The sequence below is a fragment of the Doryrhamphus excisus genome, linkage group LG10 (genome assembly GCF_037039965.1).
Source record: "Doryrhamphus excisus strain RoL-2023G ecotype Guam linkage group LG10, RoL_Dexc_Guam_v1.1, whole genome shotgun sequence".
In the NCBI taxonomy this organism is placed as follows: Eukaryota; Metazoa; Chordata; class Actinopteri; order Syngnathiformes; family Syngnathidae; genus Doryrhamphus; species Doryrhamphus excisus.
Genome location: NC_136366.1, coordinates 14,454,686 through 14,478,288, shown reverse-complemented (window position 1 = coordinate 14,478,288; position 23,603 = coordinate 14,454,686). Strand labels below are relative to the sequence as shown.

At 40.4% G+C, this 23,603-nt stretch overlaps 2 protein-coding genes across 6 annotated transcripts in view; both read right to left on the bottom strand.

Annotated features, from left to right (window-relative positions):
- Window positions 1–11,509, bottom strand: part of rxraa (retinoid X receptor, alpha a) — an 85,512-nt gene extending 74,003 nt beyond the window's left edge. For all 5 annotated transcript variants that reach the window (XM_078794174.1, XM_078794176.1, XM_078794175.1 and 2 more), the window contains exon 1: window positions 11,245–11,509. In XM_078794174.1, coding sequence (XP_078650300.1) covers window positions 11,245–11,272 — 28 coding nt within the window. In that variant the 5' untranslated portion in view covers window positions 11,273–11,509. The remainder of the gene's footprint in view (window positions 1–11,244) is intronic.
- LOC131114761 (bromodomain-containing protein 3-like) overlaps window positions 1–23,603 on the bottom strand; it is a 196,983-nt gene that overhangs the window by 100,649 nt on the left and 72,731 nt on the right. The gene's annotated exons all lie outside the window — the stretch shown is intronic.

The window sequence follows — 23,603 nt, the reverse complement described above, 5'->3', positions numbered from 1 at the left end:
TGTATACTTTTTGCACAACTTCCAACTTTTTTTTGCAAAACTCAAAACACAAGTTTAGAGAAGTTCAATACAGTTGTTTACAACGGTTGATTGGTTCCAGACCTGTCCGTGGTAAATGAGTGTCCACGATATAGGACTCAATGTTAATAAATTGAACATTTTCATGGAGCGTAAAAACCTGTTTGACTTTCTAAATATGGTTTATAAATCATTCAAGCCCTGTAGACATGAAATAAAATGTCGATTGTCACTTTTCCACTTTCATTATTCATTGTTTACATTGTTATGCTGCAGAGACACTAGCGAGCTAACAAGCTAGTGAGAAGCCAAAACATTATCACTTTAAAGAATGGGAGGAGTACTGTTTTGACTCTTTCATGACGGATATGTCATGGCTGACTTCATGCAGTGTTAAGATAAAATAATGTAATGTCATGTCTCATCTCATGTTTTGTGTACCCAAGTGACCAAAATACGACATATAATTTGTATTTCAATATTGTTTTCAATATCGAAACACAACACAAAACACAAAAGTGAAAATTTTTGCCCCACCTACACACTGTCATGTTTGTATTTGTGTATATAGTAGCTGGCTTTTGTTAGTTTTTCATTTAGAAGTCATTGGTTTTGTTCCTAATTTCTCATCAGTTTCTCCTTTCTTTGAGGTGATTGGTCGGAGCACAAGCATGGAGGCGAGCCCATGTGAGTGCAGGCCAGAGGCTGATCACCTTGATTGGACTCTCCCAAGTGTCACTCCGAGAGGGGGTTAACTGGGTAGTTGTTGGGTAAATGTAGTTATGTGTAATCAAGTGCTTAAAATGTATACAGAAAGTCAAGCTTAAGTGTGGTACTTTTGAAAGGCTTTTGTAACATAAAAGAAGGGTGTTGTAAATGTAAATATGGTACCCTTTAGACAAATTGCCTCACCCTCTCATTGGGGAATTTTGGTTGGCCCTTCACGGGTAAAAGGGGCTGGGTGAATTGTTGGTGAGGAGGCCTGTTGTGTGTGCTGGGGGAAATGCTATTGAACTGTCTGGTAAAATAAACTTGAAGCGTGCTCAAGCCCATGGTCTGGTGTGCATTTCAGAGGCTATGGCTAACCCGGGCTAGTAAGAGGCCATTTTTTCAACTTAAAATCTAACAACCCTCTTCCATCTTTCGATGTCTCATCGCCGCCCTCTTCCTACTAGTGGGCACGGTCTCTTTCAAAGGGACTCGCCAAGTTTCACTCAGGTTTTAGTGGACTGTGAGACACCTCTTTTGATCGGTGCACTTGCAACATTAGCATGTACCTCAGCACTCTCCTGCTCTCTAGCTCACTCTCAGTAAGCTACCTGCCCATCAGCACACAAAGCACTCACAAGGGGCCTCACCCAGGTAAGACGGGCGGTGATCAGAGCTCATCTAAATCATCTTTGCTAATGAGCACGAGCTGACTGATACGCTCAAGAGAGGAATGAGAAATACGTTTGTGATCTCATTACTCAGCATGGGCGAACTCCTTGCCTTATGTCTCATACTGTTGGTATGTCGCTCTCAGATAAATAAAGTACTGATGTAGTCCAAAGACAATGTTAGTCCCTCCTGAAGTGAAAAAAAAATTCAACTAAGTCACGTATGATGTTTTGCCTTCACATGACAATGTGACATGTTTGAGTCAGAAGGAACATTTGCAGTGTTCCCACAAGGTTTACAGCTTTGGGGACTGTGGATTTTGCACATATGTGCACACGCAGCCAGAATGATGGCAATGTGATAGTTACTATATATAACAACTAGTGCTGTCAAGAGATTTAAAAAATTGAGAGATTGATGGAACTCATTTGCCACCAAAGACGTATCTATACATCTTTTACGATTTTTTGCATGAGAGGCACAAAAAGGTTATGATGCAGCTTCACGCATGATCACAGCATGTATATCAAACGATGCAATGCTTTTGTGTTTTGTCGAGAAGGCGTTTGACCGTGTTCCTCAAGAAATGATGTGGGGAGTACACCAGGAATATGGCTTAACGTACCACCTCAGATAACATTTACTTTGTTCAATCAAATGTCAAGATATTGACCGGTTCTACAGAAATTACATAAATGTAACACTTCTGTGTGTTGAAATCAACTTCATTGTTATTTTTGTGAAAACACAGAAAACTGCAATTCCTTGAGGACATGTTCCAGCGCGTTAACTGTCCTGTCAAGACAAGCGCAAGTATGCATAAGTTTAACCAAAACAACAATGGTAGACCACCTTTGCTTCTTAAAACCATGTGCAGAACATGCTTTACATTTTAAAAATTCAAAAGGTTTTAGATATAACTTCTGCAGTGGTGATAACTCTGCAGTATAAAAGTGCTTCTGGTCATTTTGTTTGTTTTGTTTTCTTGGTGTGAAACCTTTAGAATATGTAAAAGGGGACTGTAAAAGCATCACTGTTGTGTCATTGTCCACTAAATGCTAATAAAATTCAATTTAATTATGTGAGTAAATGAAATAGCCACACAAAGAGGTCTTTTCTCATATTAAGGGTAACATTTTATTATCTGTGGAAGGTGGAGTATTCTGCGGCTTCCGCCCTCTTCCATTTTTATGAGGGTTTGTGTTTGGCTCAGGTCTGGAAAAGGTCTAAATCCACAGGCGGGTGCCACTTAATTAGCTGGGCCACGCACCAAGACGAGTTGGTCACATGGGTCCAATTTGGACAACTATAAAGCCTGCATTGGTTCAACATGCATTACTATGTGAGTATTTACGTGCCTGCTGCACCAAGGTAAGAGACTTTGAAGATGAAAAAAAATACAGAAGGGGGGAAAAAGATTGAAAAGAAGGAGAAAACATAACTAAAATGAAAGGTGGGGACCCTTAACATTCCAGGGAATTCTTCCAGATGTTGCACAAATATTCTGCTGAGGCAATCCAGATGTGCTTACCCCATTTATTCCCTCCTCCTGCTTCTTCTAGATCTTTTCTTTCAAACAACACAATCACCCCTCCTTCCTTCATGTCAGCCTTCCCTGGTTTTAAGTGAAGAATTTAACAGCCCTCAGAGCGCCTTTGCACAAGCATCCTGCAATAAACATCCACACTCAATCGCTACATCATACAAGTGTGTGTGTTTGAGAGAGCAAAAGATTAGATTACTCGCTTATCGCTCTTTGCTTCAACAATTAATCAATTAACCGTACTCTAAAAACAGCTGTGGTGAGTCAATGAAAAAAATATCAAAATATTGAGGCGAGCTAAATAAAAACAACATGCTCCTGACTTCCGTTTGTAGTCGCTGTTTCCTGCGCAACTCTTTTCATATGCTGTCATGTCTGCAGAGGCTGCTCCTCTCCCACAGAGCATGACCCAGCCACAACCTCCTGACCTTGCCTCTTCCAGACAGCACATGAGCTCCTCAGCTGCTCCACATACACAAACACACTGTCACTACAAGAACTGACTAATCACACAGGTGGCATACACACAGTCTTATACATATGCAAGTGTGCTAATTTGGTGACATTTTATAGACTAAATTATTCATGAGCAGAAAAGTACATTATATGAATCAAATGAATTAATTACAGCACTGCATTAACAATAACAGATCAGCCACTCCAGTCCTGTAGAAATTCAAAGCCTGTGATCTTTCCTATTTAATCCTTGACCGTATCGGGTTTCCCACTTCGGCACAGAAACAGAAAGGAAAAAGCCTAAAAGTGACACTTGAACTTGTCTGAGCCGTTTTTGCGGGCAACAGTCAACACTTTGGTATGCTGATCACAATGACAAAGACAACGGCCAGCATTTGGGCGCCGGCCTGTCTCTTGGTGTATTACACCTGGTTGCTCAACGCTTTTCTAAAGGCACAAAACAAACATTTCATGAAAAACAGGTTAATTACTTTATTCATTATACTGCAGAGTTTTGACAAATGTGCATTGGCACTAACTGCATGACACAAAATTGTATCATCTATACAGAATCTGTATCAACAATACAGAATAAGCTAATCCAGAATTAAGAACAGTATGAGTAAGGTCTAAATACTAGGTATGCAACGGTATGCAGTACAATACTGGTTCGGTCCCACCTGAAAGGAACAGTCTGACTTTATCGACTGCGGTTTTGCAATTCATTTTGCACAAAAAAAAACTTGTCACAATGTAATGTCCCCTTTCTGACAATGTACACATTTTAAGTGATGGACTGTCTGCCTAAAGGGATAAGACAAGGTGAGGCATTTGGCATGGAAGTGGAGATTTGGGCAACTACTGCATCCCACTTCTCGCTGCCTGGTAAGCGGAGATGCCACATCTGTCTATGTCGGCAATGTAACTGTCCTTAGTGCTTCCGCCAGGACCGGTACCTCATGGCCACAACCTTGAGGTGTTTTTGACTCGTTTTTGACCTCCAGAGAAATATGTTCATTTTTTCACGAATGTTACACAGCCATGAAAGTCTAAACTTGAAAAAAAAACTCATAAAAATAAAAATATGGACTTGTCATGTCTTTGAAAGGGGGTAAATTTACAAAATCAGCAAGGGATTTTAATACTTATTCCCCCCCACTGTAACGTACACCTGTCACCTTAAGTCATAACAGCACAGATTTACATAATCATGACAAGCTGGTTCCAATCATATTAAATGTTCATCACTATGGTTGATTTTCCAAAGTGGAATGAATGGTTTCTACTCTCATCATCTGTCAAAACCAAGTTGCCATGCTCCTCATGTTTTTCTTACCCCTCCCCTCCCAGCCTTAACAGCCTTGCACCTTCCTGCCGTTGAGAACATTCCAAAAACCAGACGGCCTTGGCAAGGTGTCTAACTATAGGTGACAAAATCCTCCAGACTGTGTGTCTGTGAGTGCGCATGTACAGGTGTGTGTTTGTGTGCGTTAAGGGGCCACACTCCGGGCGGATGTATGAACATGTCAGACCTGCAGGCGTCAACAAACAGTTAATCAGTCTTTCCCTACTCTAGGCTTAGGAACAGCCCACAGAGGAACCTTGTTATCTCACATAATATATTTTTTTTCTCTCTCACGCTTGGTAATTTGTAGCACATACTCTTGAAACACAATTTTTTTCCGATAACCTGCATGTCAATCCTATTCCACGTCCCTGGGTATCAATCATTAATTTGAGTAGCTTCTTTAATTGATCTGCGGTTTATCATAATTGCAGTCGTAGACTATAATCCCAAACAGTTACATAGGTATTGTCCAATCATTGTATTCGTAGAAGTCGTAGAAAAGTTTTTAATTGACTAAAGTCATTTAAATCTTAGTCAAACGCGATCTGAATCATCGGTTGCTACAGGGTAGAATGGGGGGGTTGGGGAAAAAAAACTCCAAAATATAATGACCATGAATTCTATGACAGCAGGCAATGCCATTGAGAACCAGATCATATTCTGTACATACAGTAAAGGCATGTCACTGATATAAGATACTTGGTGGTCTGAACAACAGAAAAGGCACTCGTGTGGAAAGACGATCTGTGTGACGAGAGAAGGCTTGAAACTCTTTTTGCTGAAAACAACAGAGAGTACAGAACAAGAAACAAAAACCCAGGTGTACGCTCAAGTGCACACATTGCAATATGATCATTTTCAGCTGTTGGGTTGCTCTAATTGCTGGAAATATGCAGCGCAAACCACCTGCAATAATAATAATTAAAACCATGTTGTCTGTCATGTCTGTACCTGCCTTGTGATCCTGACGGACGACTCCATGTCGGGATGTACTGGAATGTACAGTCCTATAGCTGGGCAGCATTACATTCTGCGTGTCTACTATAATAGATAATGTGAGTACAAAGGGGATGTTATTTAATGTCTACAGGGCTTTAGTAATGTTAAAAAACTTTTTAATGAAGGTCACAAATAGGTTTGTTCACACTCTATTCATATTGAATGCCACTTTGCGGAAATTCACCTATAAGCTGAATTGAATCCAGTTCTTTGACAACAATTACTTTGGCTTCCTTCGGTCCTGGATTTAACTCGAAGATGTTGCAGTCTGAATGTTCCCCTGTATGGCCGGATGCTGTTCTGGTGAGTGTAGTGAGTTTGTGGTATTACCTGAGAAGTAGCAACAGACAAATGGCATGCTCTGGATCCCTCCTGATGCTGTGCAGCATTTCTCTTCTTAAAGGGGGCCCATTATGCTCATTTTCGGCCCGTTGTGGACTCCTATAGAGCAGCTACCAGGGTTGGGCGATATGGACTAACACTCATATGGTTGAATATTGATATATAGTATTTGATATATGTGCTAATTTTTTTTTCCACAAAATGATTTCAGACAAAAGTAAAAGCCAAATATGCCTAAAATGTTTTAATTAAAAAACTGTCAAAAACCGAAAAATATCAAAAATAGTCGCTAAATTTTTTAAATTTTTAAAATAATGTAATTTTTTTTACAGCAACATTTATACCGTCTTTTCCGCTGTTCACTCCCGCTATCTCTACAGGGATCTCGGCGTAATGAAGGGGTGCTCAAAGCAAACAACTTCTCCAGTGTAAACAATGGAGCAACCGGCTAGCTATAAACGTAACAAGATGAACATATGTTGCAGCACAATTGCTTAAGGGTTTGATAATCCACACAGAAAGTTTTCAAGATATTCCAGAATCTGCACATATACCAGCTGTATTTCCTTGGATTTCCAAAACGGTGTGTTTAAATTTATTCCACACACCACCCGCCTACCGGCATACCCACTGGGCAATCATTGGTCCCTCTCAGCTTGTACCCGGGCACACCCATATAAGGAAGTCACCGGCTGGATGGAATCAGTGATTTCTCACAAGGCATCTGAAACTATCTGAAACTTTGGCACACGATGATTTTCCACACCACCAACGGTCCTCTGTGTTACATGTACCACTTGATCACCATTGCTTTTTATCATATTGTGAATATATTGCAACTGACTAGATTCAATGAACTACTGTAGATCATGCCAATTTAACATCAAATGGCAGCTGGGAGATGTCGATAAATGGAGATACAACTACTCAAATGAACATAATGTAGCGATTCACTTGATTTGGCATCCAAGTCCATGCATTCATAACTTAATTCCAAAACCCAACAAAGCCCAGAGCCAATCAATATCTTCATGTGCTAATGTAATCTCAGAGGAAGAGTAGACAGTTGTTTTTATCATTGAAAATGTGCCAAGATGAGGAATGTGGAGGAGTAAAAGGAGGAGGTCCCGCCTCTGACAGCTACTGATTTTATTGTTTCTTGGCAGCATCTGAATGTCACAACACAACTATATCATGCTCTGCATTCGCATTTACAATTCTTTCTCAAGTACTGTAAATTGTTGATGTCTTTTTCTTAGCGATGGTGCGTGTTCAACAACGTCCCGAGTAGAGCACTGGCTCAAGAGGAGGGCAAGCCGACCTTCCTCTCAGTGCGAATTAGGGGTGTGATTTGGTCAAATCCCCACAGAAAGTACGCTTCCACTTCAAAAGAGTGGCTGTACGCACCCTGAATACTGGAAGTGAAAGGAACAGCCATTCACACACTTTAGAGCACCAGCAATAAACCCTTGGACTAATGGTGCTCAGTTGACTGCTGAAAGTAAGATTTAACAGACAAGCTTCACCAAACACCAAAAATCTGCCAAGCACCGTTTGGTACAATGAATAAACAATTAAATAAATAACACAGCAGCAAGACGATCAAAGTTAAAGTTTGGAAACGGCAGTGCTTATCATGTCCATACTGATAAATGATAGCAAAACAGAGGAAAATACAAATAAATAGAAGTAAAAATTCTAATACAATACAATACTGTCTTTTAACACTTTAAACACAACATGCCAAACGCCAGAGGCAAAATTCTTGCAATGATAGAACAGATGGGGAGCAAAGGTCAATGTTTGAGGTGCAGAGTTCAGTGCAGTCGTTATCAATAAAGACCTCCTGTGAGAAGAGAGAAGCTCCTTGCACAAATAATTAACGAGCTTATGAGTGATTTCTTGAAGTATACACTGTTTAATCCCAGGGCAACAAGTTAGGACAAGGAATATTTGCACTGGTCAACACACACTCTTATCAACAGCAAACCAAACACACTTGTGGTAATTTGTTGTAATTATTAAACCATCATTTATACATTTTATTTAGCTGCAGTTTAAAGTGGTTCGCAAATTCTCCATTTTCTTTGGAATTGAACTTCTTACGGGTGAAATTTAGTTGGGGGGGTCGAGAGAGAGCTGTCACTTTAAGCCATTAAGTCTCGCTATAACCCCCCCCCCCCAATAAAAATGACAGCTGCAGCCCCGTTCTCTCAAAAGGAGAGCGAAGGCATCACATCAGGAACACAAAACTGGACGGCAATAAAAGACAAACTTGGCCAAATGCTTTTGGCGGTGTAATTCCATGAGCCCTTGTCAAGCACCACACACACACACACACACACACCTCCTGGTAGACAGACACCCTCTCCCAGTATTACCTTTGTTCCTGAGTTACAGCCAGAAAAGGAATGTGGCCCTCTGTCTCACACACACACAAATCTCACTTTCTCATCAAAGACTATGAACTTCATTGGTTTTGAGAGGAGGGAGCAATGTGTGTGTGTGCTCTGTGTTCCCCAAAATGAAAAGGAATCACACAGCTAATTGTGGGAAATTAGATTTTTTGGGCTCAAGTCCTCATTAACAGGTGGTAAAAGAAGATTATGGGGTGAAGAAGTAGGGACAGACCAAGACATGACTGACTGCCAATCATCAGCATACAGTGGTACCTCACTTTTCATTATTAAGAACATTAGCATGAAAAACACATATGGAAACCTGAACTGTCTATGACATCATCAGTGGTTGATGCTGTAGTTCTTTGCAAACTAACACAGTTACACCACAGGACTCTGCCTTTCTTTTGACCATGGCTATTGAATTCAATAAATTGCTTGTTGCAAAACACGAAGGTGGTGTCTGTGTGGATCCCGATCCCTTATAACCACCTTTGTCAACCATTATGTAATATGTTCATTTAACCCTTACATTAATTTTTCAGTCTATGCATTTAGAACAGACTCATTTGTTCTGCCTTATTTCATTTATTGGTTAGAGTACATTTTGCTGTGAGTCTGACCTTCTGGGATGGATTAATGACACTAACCAAGGTATCGGTGTATGCACCTGACATTTGTCATTGTATGTTATTTGCTTTTAAATGTCAGCCATACAGGGCACTGACTAGGCAAACAATGTTAAATACTCCTCCGCTTGCCGTAACTCATACCAAAGCCATATAGTCCACTTCAAACAATGGAAGCACACATTCAATAGCAAAATCATGTACTATTAAGTGTACAAGAAATATACATTATTAGAAAAGTTTCTCATTTTGACAACTTCAGACCTAAATTCAGCAATTTAATTGAAGATATTCTGTTTAGTATATATTGTGCAAATTCTCTGAAAATAAAATATATGGCTTTTCTCCTGTAAAGATTATTTGCAATTTTCTTGTGGAAAAAAAAATTGAATAGACGGCGAATTTGGTCGTTAATCGCTGCTCACATTGTTGAATTTCTATGAAATGTTTCATCCCTCACAGAAAAAGGACACACTCTCCTATCAATGTCATTCGTTCCAGCTTTATAGCTTCAAGTCAAATAAGTGTGGCGCACGGAGGAGTTGATGGCGGGATCAAGCACACAATCGGCATACAAACGCATCGCATAAATAGCTCTGGGGAGAGTGTCGCTATCACACCACCAACAACTGATCTATAATTGTAAGGCTGCCATTTCAAACAGTTGCGTGTTTGAATCCCTAATGCTGTGTGACAGATAATCAGACTGAATGAGCGGCTAATCAATACGCACAAGGACTTAGAAGATAGCGGCGTCCTTCAAGTGGCCAATTAACAATCAGACCTACTGAGTGGACCTTTAATGGAGCAAGTTTAAATAGAAATGGCAATTTAAGGAGCAGCGGATTAGCACTATAAGCAACCAAGAAGCTGCTGATGCAGCATGTGCTGCCGCTTGAGGGAGAAGATGAGATCCATCTCCTGTGGAAAAGTGTTCCATCGCACTTTAGTAATTATACTGTGTATCGAGCTATACATGAACCACAGCTTTCAGATACTTATAGATGCTAACAAGTGTAAAACGATAGATACACATAAGAAAAATACACACAATAAAGCGCACCTGCAATAATGGGGTTGGCCTACTACAGCCCTATGATGGATGAACTCTACAAGGGGACAAGGGTCACTTTGCAAACTTTACAGTAGCAAACATCTGTAATGATTTACAGATGATTTACAAAGTATGACTATTCCATGTTAAAACAGACAAAAACACTACTTTTTATGAAAAGACAAGTTGGAATACTATTTGCTTCTAACAGTTACTTGAACATCACATGACTACAGTATACATTGACACCATTCAACATGTCCGAAACGGAGCAGGAAGAAGCAGATCATATTTCTCCATGTTTACTAGGTACAGATAATTCAGTAATTCATGTGTTGATTTGTTATGACGTTAATCCAGGAATTTAGGCATACCTGTCAACATCTGCATTATAAAACAAAGGTTCTTGTTATTGTTGATTACCTATGTTGCCTGATTGTTGGCGAGTTGATCTTAAGTGCTGCCCCTGCAGAACCAGCTATACCCCCCTCACCCCCCTCCCTAAAGTTTAGAACAGGGGAACAGTACAGAAAACTATTAAAACGAAAGGATGTCATGAAAGATGGGCAAAATATCATAGTTTCCCGTTTAAAAAGAGAGGGTTACGTAACTCAGGACTAATTAAATCCTGTCTTCATTAAGGTCAAGTTAGTCCGGTTATACTTTAATGTTCACAACAGGAGTGTGTTTCATGTACAGTGTGAATATGGTTTTGTCAAATATATGACAACAAGAAGATTATGGACATATTCTTGAAACTTCAAACAAAGTAGCGCACACCAGGAGCGCGCACATCTCATCCGGAGCGAGATGTCACTCTAAGAGGAATGTCATCACCTAAGATAGTAGCATTTTAAAGTTTTGAGTATAGAGCATTTTTACCCCATTTTTAAGGCACATTAATATACATTTTAGAAAAAAAAAGAAAGAGACAGTGTCCTTGCTCTAGTTTAAGACTGGCGTGACAACTCGCTGCCTTCACTGTCAAAAACAGAGAAGGACAATTTCAAGCACGCCCGCCGGTTTTAAAACCTGCATGGCGGAATAAAGCTATACGGTGAAATAATTCAACTCACCCAATGACAAGAATGGTTTGGTTTCCATATTGGACGTGTAGGTTAGCTCATGCCAGCTGAGACGAGCACGTTTGGGAGTTTTTCGCAGGCGGCTGGAGGACACCGGACCAGCTTAGTGTTGCTGTTGCTCTCCGTGCTCCTCTTCTGGTAGCCTTTGGAGCGGTTAAAAGTGACAGATCGATGTTTAATAGTCTCATAAGATAATGTTTCTAGCTGTGCTGCTGCACTCCTCTCCTTTCCCTTGCGTGCTCGCTGCACAAGTCCAACTACTGCTGGAGCTGTACTGCAAAGGGACCCACGCAGGGGGTACTCCCACCCTCGTACGGCACAGCAGCGACGCGATGCATAGAAGCCTTTGCGTGAACTCTTTAAAAAAAAACACAGTGAGATACAGAACAGGGGGGGAAACATGCATTTCACTCTTGTCATTAAACGTATTCCAAAGCAGTATTGTGTCCACAGCTTGTTTGTTTTTGCTGGACCGAGAGACATAGTATGCCAAACCCCTAAAATATAAATAAGGGACACCTTCTGGGCACCCCATTGCCTTCAACCCTACCTGTATGGTGACATTTTACCACTTCTTATTTTTGTGTAAAACAGTTTTTTATATTTATATTTATATAAAGGACAATTTGTACATAATCAAAATATTTATATAACCAAAATAAAGTTCCCTTGTTCCCTAATGTTACCCTGGCCGGAGATCAAACTGGTTCCATTGACATTTTACCAATCCCATGTTCCTTGTGAACACCATAAGGACTCATACATTTCTATATTCAGTTTATCATGGGACGTTTGGGAACCCCAGAGACATATTGTCCATTATGCCCGAACACAAAGTTAAATCTCCAAAAATGGCATCTCACAGCTTATGCTCTTTGGTCATTTTTGTGTGTCTGGTTGTGATGAACATTTTTGCAATATTTTATATGTTTCAAGCCCACATTGGATGAATATAAGCATGTTTAATGGCTTTAAATGTGACTCAGGAGGTAGAGCAGGTCATCCAGAAATCGGAAGGTTGGTGGTTTAATCTTTCCTCCCTCCATGCAGTCATTGCCGTTGTGTCCCTGGGCAAGATGTTTCACCCACCTTGCCTCCAGTGCTGCCCACAGTGGTATATGAATGAGAATATGACGTTTCCGTCAGACTACTGCAAAGCAACTGTTATTACAGATGTGGATGACCACCACCAGTGTGTGACTGAAGAGTGAATGAATAATAGGTTCACTTCAATGTCAAGCGCTTTTGGTGCCTTGAAAATGGTGCCCCCATATCAGTCAATTTTTCTATATATGGTCCTCAGTGGACCCCCCCCATTTGCAGTAAAGGTTTCCCAAACAACGTGGATCCCCTTGCAGCAGGCCAGTGGCTACTTACTATTCCACTGTTATTTTAACCTGGTCACATCTGTTGAACTAAAGCTGTGGGCTCACTACATCGAAGTTTAAACTCGCATGAACACGCAAGCAATTAGACAATCTCTGTGTCGAAGCTATAAGCGTGTTAAAATATAAACAAACACACCATAGGAATTAGGATTTGATGGAACAATATCCTGGAGTTTTCTGCTTATCGCATTTGAGCCTTCATTTTCTCAAACTAATAACATGCATAGAGGTTACATTGGAATACTTAATGTTGCAATACATAATTATATATGTCTGAAAAGAATCAGATTTTATTTAATCCTACCCCTTGTCTGTTTCAATTGCTAATACATTGTTCACTCTCACTTTCTGTATTCAAACATGCAGTTTTGACATTTGATTTTATTTCATATAAATATTAACATATTAACATATTTCATATGTCATACGAATATATACCATTGAATATCATTGAATGTAGATGTATTATAATTCCAGTACTTCTTGTTGAACAAGGCCCTTGCAACATAGGGTAAGGACCTATTATGCTAATTTTTCAATGCTTTGTATTGAGTTGTAGTCTCCTATAGAGCAGCTACACACAATAACCCGCACAGAACACTTTTTAGATCTTCCAGAATTTGCACCTATTCCACCGGAATTTCCTTTGATTTGTGCTTCCTGCCAAAACAGTCTGTTTTAATTTATTCCACCCACAGTCCGCCTCTGAGCCACTCCTCTGTGACATCACAAAGAGGCAATTTTACCACACCCTCTGAAACTGAGCATTTTGAACTTTCCCATACGTCTTTCAGGGCTCACTTCCAAATGCACAAACCCTCATTATCTGAAACTTTGGCATCGTTTAACACGAGAATACAACATTCTAACTACATTCGTAGGTCAGAAATGTGGAAAACATATGGAATATATGGCATTTTTTGGTCAGTTTTCCAAATGGTACAACTATAGAGGCTTTCAAATTTCGAGGTTCCACTGCTATTCATATTTCCTTTTAGTCCCTCAAGGAAATCCACTTTCTACATTCACTAATGTTTGCTTCATTAACTCAGTGATCTGCTAACATGGCACAAAAACCTATGAATTTATTCAAGATGCATAAAGTTTCAGTAGATGCACACAACCCCCTCCCCTCAGCTAAACCCCCAGCTAATGGCAGCATTTTGGGTTTGCATAAATGTCTTTGCGTGAAATCTCTGTTGTTAAATCTTTACCACCTCACTTTCATCGTTCTGGCTGCTGTATATGTTCAGACCATGACGCTTTTTCTGCCTCATCTGAATTCCATCCATCTTGTGAGCACCTCCCATATTTTAACGCAGGCGTGTGCGTGCACACACACACACACACACACACACACACACACACACACACACAGACTGGGAAAATGTCCTTTATTGTGCCCAGATTGAAGCCGAGGATTACAAGTTGTAAACTCTGCATTCACCCCACGATAAAACTCGAGATGCTGTGCATGCAGAAGCAATGTAGGGCGTACATGTGCCTCCTGCAGCCATCCTCCAGGTCGCTGTGATGAGCATGCTCATATTAAGCACTGAAAGGTGTTCGCCACGTTTGTACTGAGGCATGATACATAATTAATGCATTGCATGGCACATCAAAGATCAAAGGAAGTTGTTATAAAAAAGAGATATTTAAACCTGACATTTATTCAAGGAGAATGTGTGTTTATGCATGGAGCTAATATGACTCCTGGAAGACGGATTATGTCACACTAGCCTTTGTGTGAACATTTCCTTCATTTAGCTTAAGAATTAATAATCGCAAAGGTGCTGTTCTGTTTGCAGTGTGATGGTAAGTGACACAAATGCTCATTAGAGATGGAAGGTAGGGAGGGGGCAAAAGCAGAATTAGTCCTCGGTTCAGGGGGTTGTGTCGCCTCGGGCCTCCACTCTGTAATAGAAGACAGACGCAGACATCTTTTTCAAACCTTGCTTAGACCAGGTTCTCTCATCTGCCTGCTAGTCCAAGCTATTTAATACTCATCTTAGATCATGATTAATAGTGTTCTGACCCTTCACCTCCAGCCATAAATTCTCCAGAGGATGTTTTGGCTCTTGTCAACACTTATAACCTCTTTTAACGATGGCCTGCTGTCTATATTTAACTATTATTGCGTTTTCTCTTTGCACGGTTCTCCCCTTGTCCTCTCTTCTTTGCTGTCTTATTTCTCCACTTTAAACAATGGGTTTGGGCCTCAGGGGATGAGAGACCACCACTGTTACGGTTAACTCTGCTATGGTTGCTTTGACAGCCCCCTCCTCCTCTTTCTGCCTCTCTTAAAGTGGGTGATAAATGAGACAAGGGCCTTTTGGTCTCCTTTGTACTTTGACCATTCATGACAAGCTCATCCGTAAAAGTGATTATGGCTTTTTTGGTGGCAATGACAATGGTTTCCAATCCACAGGAATGTACGGCTAAATAGACGAGACTCAAAAGGCTGCAACTCATATCTTGGCTAACAAAACCCATGGCGTAATAATCTTCAAAGAACATCCATAAATGGCAGGTATCGCACTATTCCATACTATGTCCATCCAAAAAAGGACTTTTCTCATCACGCCATGGATTCTAACATAATAAAAAAAATGTTTAGCTCATTTGGAACCACTGTACTTTTCCTTCGACTACTATACTACTATACTTAACTACTATAGTCCACATCAGTTGATGGGCTTGTAAACCTGGTCTGTAGTTCTGTAGTTTTTACATAAAATCATTGTCCTGTCCTCTCAGCCATCCAGCTGTTCATTCAAGGTGAATTTGCAGAGTTCATTCATGGTTCCATCCACTTTGTGCCGTGCATCAGTAACACTGGCAGCAACACAGTTAAGATAAGCCCAAATGTTATGACGACAGACGGCGGCACAGTGTAGCTCTCCGCTCTTTTAGAACTTTAACCTTACCTGAACACATCAACAGCAGTGCGATTCCAACACCATACAGTCAATGCATCTCCAACTCCAACAAACACGTCTCTAGTCTGTTCGTCATTGCAAAAATGCATTCACGGACACCCCAAACATCATACATCACATTATGTATGTGTGGTGTAAATAAACAGAAATGCAATTAAAAACAATATGTGGATATTCTTAGCACTCACTTTGTAACTCTCAATGTTGCTGCATTTAAGTATGCTCGGAAATCCCAGAAAATTCACACAAAATGTGTGAATTCAACATAAATTATGTCTTTGAACATAATTCCTCATTGCTCATAATAACACAGATAAATATATTCAAATATTCTGTTATTGCCGAAACCAGTATTACTACATTATTAATACTTACATACATATGTAATCCTGCCCTGTCATTTATTTTTCTTTCAATAAAATACAGTAGAAATTGGCACATTTCAGGCATGTTGATTAATCGTGACTAATTCATTGACAGTCCCAATAATCTTGTTTAGAAATGCCTCCAAAAGAATGTCCCCACTTGAGTAACTCAACAATTCCCTTTCAATCCTCACGGAGTTCTTTGGACTTCCCCATTGTTCTGAGTATTGGTTGATCCAGTGAGTGCTGTCAAACAAATCCTTTTGATGCCGCCAGCTGCAGTCAGTCATGAGAACTTTAATAGGGCTTGTCCTTTTCACGGTGAAAGACATCCTGGAAGCAGCACTTGGTAAAATCGTTCGGTATATGTACATATATATTTCAGTCTGTATGAATTAGGGTAAATCAAACTGATGCACCTCATTCTTGTATTTTAAAAATCATTGTTGTTTGTTCAATTCTACAATTCCTTTTAAATGTGGGTATGACTGTGAAGCATGTAAAAAGGTGTCAAATGAGAAACATCATCAGGGCGTTTGTTCAGCATTGTCCACCCTGAGGGAAGGTCTTGATCGTCACAACGCCGGGTTCACATTCCTTAACCCCTGGGTCAGGGCTTTGTCTGAGGATAACACTGAGGCGACTTCCCTTGCGGAAATCACCAAGAGCTGACGCATTGGACACTGGAGATGCACAGAAGCAGGATGAGGCACCATCACAGTGCAAACAGAAGCATGTGTAAAACTGGTACACATTGCCGAGTGTAGTAACACTGAATGTTTTGATGTTTGGGTCTTCAGTTGACAGGACAACAAATACACATATTATTTCCATAAACGGTTTGGAGGGTTAGGGCGGTTTGGGGGCATGATCCAAGGAAAAAGAAGGTTTTCATTTACATATTGGACCACTGCCAGGCCAAACACATATCTGATATCCGGAAACCTAAGTAGATTTTACATTTTTCCCCTTATCTTGAGTGGTATTTTGCAGCATGCTCACTGGAAACAGTATGTGTGTGACGGATTACTAACCTTTCACTAAAGGAACCAGGATGTTATTATTTTAGGCACTTTTTAATAGTCATATCACTGTCTTGCAAAGCACAGGAGGAAGTAGCTGTGTTGATGTATTGTGATTTAAATTAATTCAACATAAAGTTTATTTAATTGAAAATATATTTCCGAAGCGAACAGCCAATTTGTAACAAGAAAACATTCATAATCAGCCTGTTTGATTTAGGGAGTACTGTATAGTAGAGAGTCCTGTAATTCATGTGTTCTGCATATTCTATATCCATATCTACCATACCATAAGCAGATCTCCAGAACAATTTCAGGCCTGTCTTCACTCACAGAGCTCATTTCATTGTCTGTGATAAGAGCTCTGCATGATCTCTCCCTGTCAAATGTAGCTGACAAATTGCATGAATCAGGCACGGGACCCTTTTTCAGATTTTTTTTTTCAAAACAGTGTTTTCCTAAATGATCTGAGGCAATTTCGCTGTGGGCCGTTATCAATATTGAACATTACATCAGCGGTATCAGGGGTACATGCTGGCTTTTGAGTGTCATCATAGCCAGGCGAGACTCCCTCAATGGGAACATCTAAAAGCACAGGCATGCATCATTCTTTAATATCATATTAAAGTGAAATTGGCTACATTCAAAGAGACAGAGCAATAAATCTGATCAGCACTTGGCAGAAGCTGGTTTTATAGAACAGGGGAGAATCGCCGTCCCTGCAGAGCATCTTTTTACTTAAAAGTGAGTCCAGCGTTATTGCATCATGATAGAGCTGCTGCTGCCAGTAGATGAGGATGGTGATTTATTTGAGTTGAAAGAGTTGAAGGTGTAGTCAAACCTTTCTTTTTTGGTTGGTGACAAATGAAAATGAGCGATGGAAGGTATTCTTTATGCATTTTTTTTAAAGAAAAGATGCTTTTAGTGCATTTGGATTGAAATAATGTTCTGACTTTTACCATCCAACACACAAATCAAAGGAAAATACAGTCACCTTCATGTGTCCTCATCATTTTGGTGTGATTGCAGAACAGCCCAATGTTGACAACAATGGAATTCAGTGAGAAAACAATGGGTTTGTTTCCCTGTCCATATGGTAGCAAGCCATTTTGATCCTGAGGTAGGGTGCATGGTTCTAGTCAGAGCCAGTCAGTAAAAAGAAAAAAACACTTGCATTGAAATCCAGTCGTGGAGCACTTTCTGATGATGGAGAATGATTCAGGACTTGGGAAATGGTTCCATCATGACTTTCTGCTTGACAGAGATGATTACAATTCCGTAGACTACATTCTCAGTCTCTGCTCTGTCGATTTTTTTCCTTCTGACTGGGAACTCCCAATATTATTGGCCGATTATAGGTATAAAAATTAGTAATTAGCATTGGTTAGCTAACTACAGTGAAGAAAATAAGTATTTGAACACCCTGCTATTTTGCTATTTCTCCCACTTAGAAATCATGGAGGGGTCTGAAATTTTCATCGTAGGTGCATGTCCACTGTGAGAGAGATAAACTAAAAAGAAAAATCCAGAAATCACAATGCATGATTTTTTAACAATTTATTTGTGTGATACAGCTGCAAATAAGTATTTGAACACCTGAGAAAATGAATGTTAATATTTGGTACAGTAGCCTTTGTTTGCTATTACAGAGGTCAAACGTTTCCTGTAGTTTTTCACCAGGTTTGCACACACTGCAGGAGGGATCTTGGCCCACTCCTCCACACAGATCTTCTCTAGATCAGTCAGGTTTCTGGGCTGTCGCTGAGAAACACGGAGTTTGAGCTCCCTCCAAAGATTTTCGATTGGGTTCAGGTCTGGAGACTGGCTGGGCCATGCTAGAACCTTGATATGCTTCTTACGGAGCCACTCCTTGGTTTTCCTGGCTGTGTGCTTCGGGTCGTTGTCGTGTTGGAAGACCCAGCCACGACCCATCTTCAATGCTCTGACAGAGGGAAGGAGGTTGTTCCCCAAAATCTCACAATACACGGCCCCAGTCATCCTCTCTTTAATGCAGTGCACTCGTCCTGTCCCATGTGCAGAAAAACACCCCCAAAGCATGATGCTACCACCCCCATGCTTCACAGTAGGGATGGTGTTCTTCGGATTGTACTCTTCATTCTTCTTCCTCCAAACACGCTTATTGGAATTATGACCAAAAAGTTCTATTTTGGTCTCATCTGACCATAAAACTTTCTCCCATGACTCCTCTGTATCATCCAAATGGTCATATGCAAACTTAAGACGGGCCTTGACATGTGCTGGTTTAAGCAGGGGAACCTTTCGTGCCATGCATGATTTCACATCATGACGTCTTAGTGTATTACCTACAGTAACCTTGGAAACGGTGGTCCCAGCTCTTTTCAGGTCATTGACCAAGTCCTGTCGTGTAGTTCTGGGCTGATTCCTCACCTTTCTTAGAATCATTGAGACCCCACGAGGTGATATCTTGCATGGGGCTCCACTCCGATTGAGATTGACCGTCATGTTTAGCTTCTTCCATTTTCTAATGATAGCTCCAACAGTGGACCTTTTTTCACCAAGCTGCTTGGTAATTGCTCCGTAGCCCTTTCCAGCCTTGTGGAGGTGTACAATTTTGTCTCTGGTGTCTTTGGACAGCTCTTTGGTCTTCGCCATGTTACAAGTTAAAGTCTTACTGATTGTATGGGGTGGACAGGTGTCTTTATGCAGCTAACGACCTCAAACAGGTGCATCTGATTCAGGATGATACATGGAGTGCAGGTGGACTTCTAATGGGCAGACTAACAGGTCTTTCAGGGTCAGAATTCTAGATGATACACAGGTGTTCAAATACTTATTTGCAGCTGTATCACACAAATAAATTGTTAAAAAATCATGCATTGTGATTTCTGGATTTTTCTTTTTAGTTTATCTCTCTCACAGTGGACATGCACCTACGATGAAAATTTCAGACCCCTCCATGATTTCTAAGTGGGAGAAATAGCAAAATAGCAGGGTGTTCAAATACTTATTTTCTTCACTGTAGGTCTGCAATGTAGAATTACTTTGAAGTTTCACCTTTGGATTGGAAATGTGCAGTTTGCAATGAAAGCATGTTTTATACTTTGCACTCTACTTTACCCTTTGGCTTACGGATGTTTGTGCCACATCAAAATGTGCTGCTTTCTAAATTGTGCCAGGATTTAATTGGATTATTATTTGTGAATTGATCAGACCAACCTGTCTTACATGTTAATTGTAGTAAAACGTGGTGTTTTGTTATTATTGGTTATGTTTAAAGATAAAAGTTTTGGTCACTATTTGTTGTATTTTGCACAAACACTGTTTATTTGTGATATATTAGTATTGGAAATGAATTTTAGTATATCTATATGTTGGTAAAGTTTTGGTCACTATTTGTTGTATTTTGCACGTGTTTATTTGTGATATATTGGTATTGGAAATACATTTTAGTATATCTATATAAGAAAGAAAGCCAATATCGAGCAGCTCTGCTTCTAACTTTTCATTAGAGCTGCAAATTTCCTAATGCTGATTCAAATGTCATATACGTAAGGTTCCTCGGGTTCTTTCCTTTCCTGTCACATACTGTACAGTACAGCAGAGAGAGAGCACAACTCTGTTGGACTTCAGCTGGGTAAACATTCCCCACCGAGACCAGAAATCTTGTGTACACATAGGGCACTGCACTCATTTAGCAAGGGGGCCCTCACAGCCACAGCCAGGATAGATGCTCCAACCGGACAACTGTCCAAGAGTGACAGGGGACCACCCCATTTGCAGAAAACATGAGCTATGATACACCAGACGCCAAAAACCAAGATGTTGCTAAATTGACTCTCATGTATGCTTCCATACACAGATACACACACATGAAGGCTTCACATTCACCATTCCCCCGATTACCTATGAAGGAAATGGACCCAATTGTGCTTGAAAGTGATTTCCAACATGACACTTCTTTAGTGGTTTACTCACTTTAAAACTAGCAGTGACAGCCATGCACACATGAGACAGTAGTTAATGAATATAATATGTGGGGGAAAAAATGGCATGGGATCAATGGGTTTTATTCCATTGTAGTACGTTTTAGGCCTGCAGAGATATCAGGGCATTTGGGGCCCAGTCGATGAAGAGATCTGTGGTGTTTTATATTGGATGAATAATATATAAATCTAGAAGTGTATTGCCAATGGAATCACTTCTTCTTTTCTGAAAACTATGCAGTAACTCCAAACTGTCAGTAATGAGTCCTCTATGCTTTCTCTGCATTTACACCTGATTGCCAAATATAATGTCTCAATTAATTACATTTTAGAGCTTCACTTCACACATGTAGGCTGTTTTTTTGTCTTATTTGTTTATAAAATCATACATACTGTCTTAGCTCACTTGCATTGAGAATTATTCAAAACGGTGCCAAACTTTTCATCACCAGATCAGCTCTGTCTCGTCACCAAACTACTGTTGAAACTCCCTTCCTTCACACATGATCTGCCTGTGAACTGCAAGCATAAGGCTGGTTGTGTTTGTGTGTGTCTGAGCCACACTCTCACTGTGATTTACAACTGTTCTCACACCGTCCCCTTCTGTCTGTCTGCTGGTCAACTGCCATGGTGAAGGCGGCTACAATAGCCGACTACGAAGCATCATAAATCTGGACGCTTCCTACCTCTGTCTCCTACTTCAAGGGGAAGCCTGTCCTGTTGCAAATGTGATTAACCCTCTTCCTCTCTGTCTGCACCCCGCAGCACACACCCTTCTACCTCCATCCTCTTTCCCTTAACAACAAGCCAAGTAAAAACACTTTGTGTCTCACTTAGAGGCAACCTGTGGGAAAGCCTCAAGCCTTAAATATTAAATACAGATTTAAAAAAAACAAATAAATTGTTGACTTTGAGTTGGTAGAATCAAGGAAAATGAAAACAAATGTATAAATGATTCACAAAAGATGAAAGAAACCAACCTGGGAAAACATTTTTCAAGCTGAAGTGAAAATGTATGAAAGCCAAAGTTTTCATAAGAAGTTCTTCTCCAGCACACATTGAAAGTAAGAAAAGTTTTCAAAGAAAAAAAAACTCCATGCTGCTCGTAGTGAGAGTTTATGCATGTCATTTTGCAGCATGGTTGGAGCAGGGAGTTGTAATGCTGACATTTGACTGTGCTGAGTCACATTTTCTAATAATGAAGTATTTTGTTATCTTTTCCTGGTATTTTCTGGTGGTGGTAGTGGATGGAGTTCCACTAATACGTTTTCAGTAAGTTTGTGTAGAGTCAGGTTTTTCTGTGGCTTTGCTGAAGAAAGCTTTCTTTTGAGCAGAATATTACATCATCAATTCAGCTCAGCATAGGCTTGAAGCGACACCGATCGCCATAATTGAGTGAGACATACAGTACACCACAGTGTCATTGGCAGAAGGGGAGTATAAAGAAAGGATTGAATGGAAAGGGTTTTAAGGAGTTCAATATGGAACCATGCATTATTTTTCCAGTGATGGTGCAGATGGGAAATATTTGCAATTCTCATAGAAGCTCATCGACCTCAGAGTGAAGACAGATGAGAGAGCGATCAGGTTTATGGCTGAAAATCCTACAAGATATAGTACTTATTATTAGATATAAGTCACAGTACATATAATGAGGATGTATTCACCCAAGGATTTTCATAGTCAAATTTGATTAGTTACATTTTCTCCAAAATTGACGAAACGTCAAGCGTCAAGTTTTGGTGAAAATCCCAACTATTTGGTGTGTGTAGACACTGGTGCTCTGGAGATGTCAATGATGTGTAATAATTATAACAACAATAATTATAGGAATAAATTAGATTTTCTATAGTACCCAAAGCGCTTCACAGTGAAGTGAACCCATTAATCATTCACTCCTCAGTCACACACTGGTGGTGGTAAACAACGTCTTTATCCACAGCTGCCCTGGTGAAGACTGATGGAAACATGGCTGCCTACGGCCTCTCCGACCACCAGCAAACATTCATTAACATTCATATACCAGTGTGGGTGGCAAGGTGGGTGAAGTTTCTTGCCAGAGACATAACAACAGCAACTAGGTGGAGGGAGCGAGGATCAAACTGCCAACTTTCTGATTTCTGAACAACCTGCTCTACGTCCTGAGCCACTGCCGCCCACGTGTAGTAGGATTGCTGAAGATCGGCGATAAAAAACTGCAAATCTGAATGAGACACTGAGCATCGCTGTGTGTATGTGCCGCCGTCTTGAATAAGTATATGTCCTCTGCTAAACAATTGCATCACTTTATAATCTTTATTCACACAAATGAGCTTGATTTTGTATTAAAATAGGCTATTTATAATGACAACATAAACATTCTGGGCTCTAATTTTGTAAACCAAGCACAGGCGTGGCATACCGACATGCCAACGGGGTGTGGCCAGCGCAAATTTCGTGAGTAGCACAGTCTGGCGCAGCAGCGCTCCACCCACGCCTCCATCCCTCCCACCAGCGCAGGTGGCAAAGAGGGAGTAGAGAAGGGTAAGAGGGTTTAGCATATAGCAGAAGGTAATCTTACCCAATCTTGGCATTGTACTTTCAGCTGCCGTCAGGTTGAGTTCCCATTATGCGTGACGGCTCAGATGTGATGGGGTAATTAATCCAAAAATGTACATTCTGGTTTCGACGC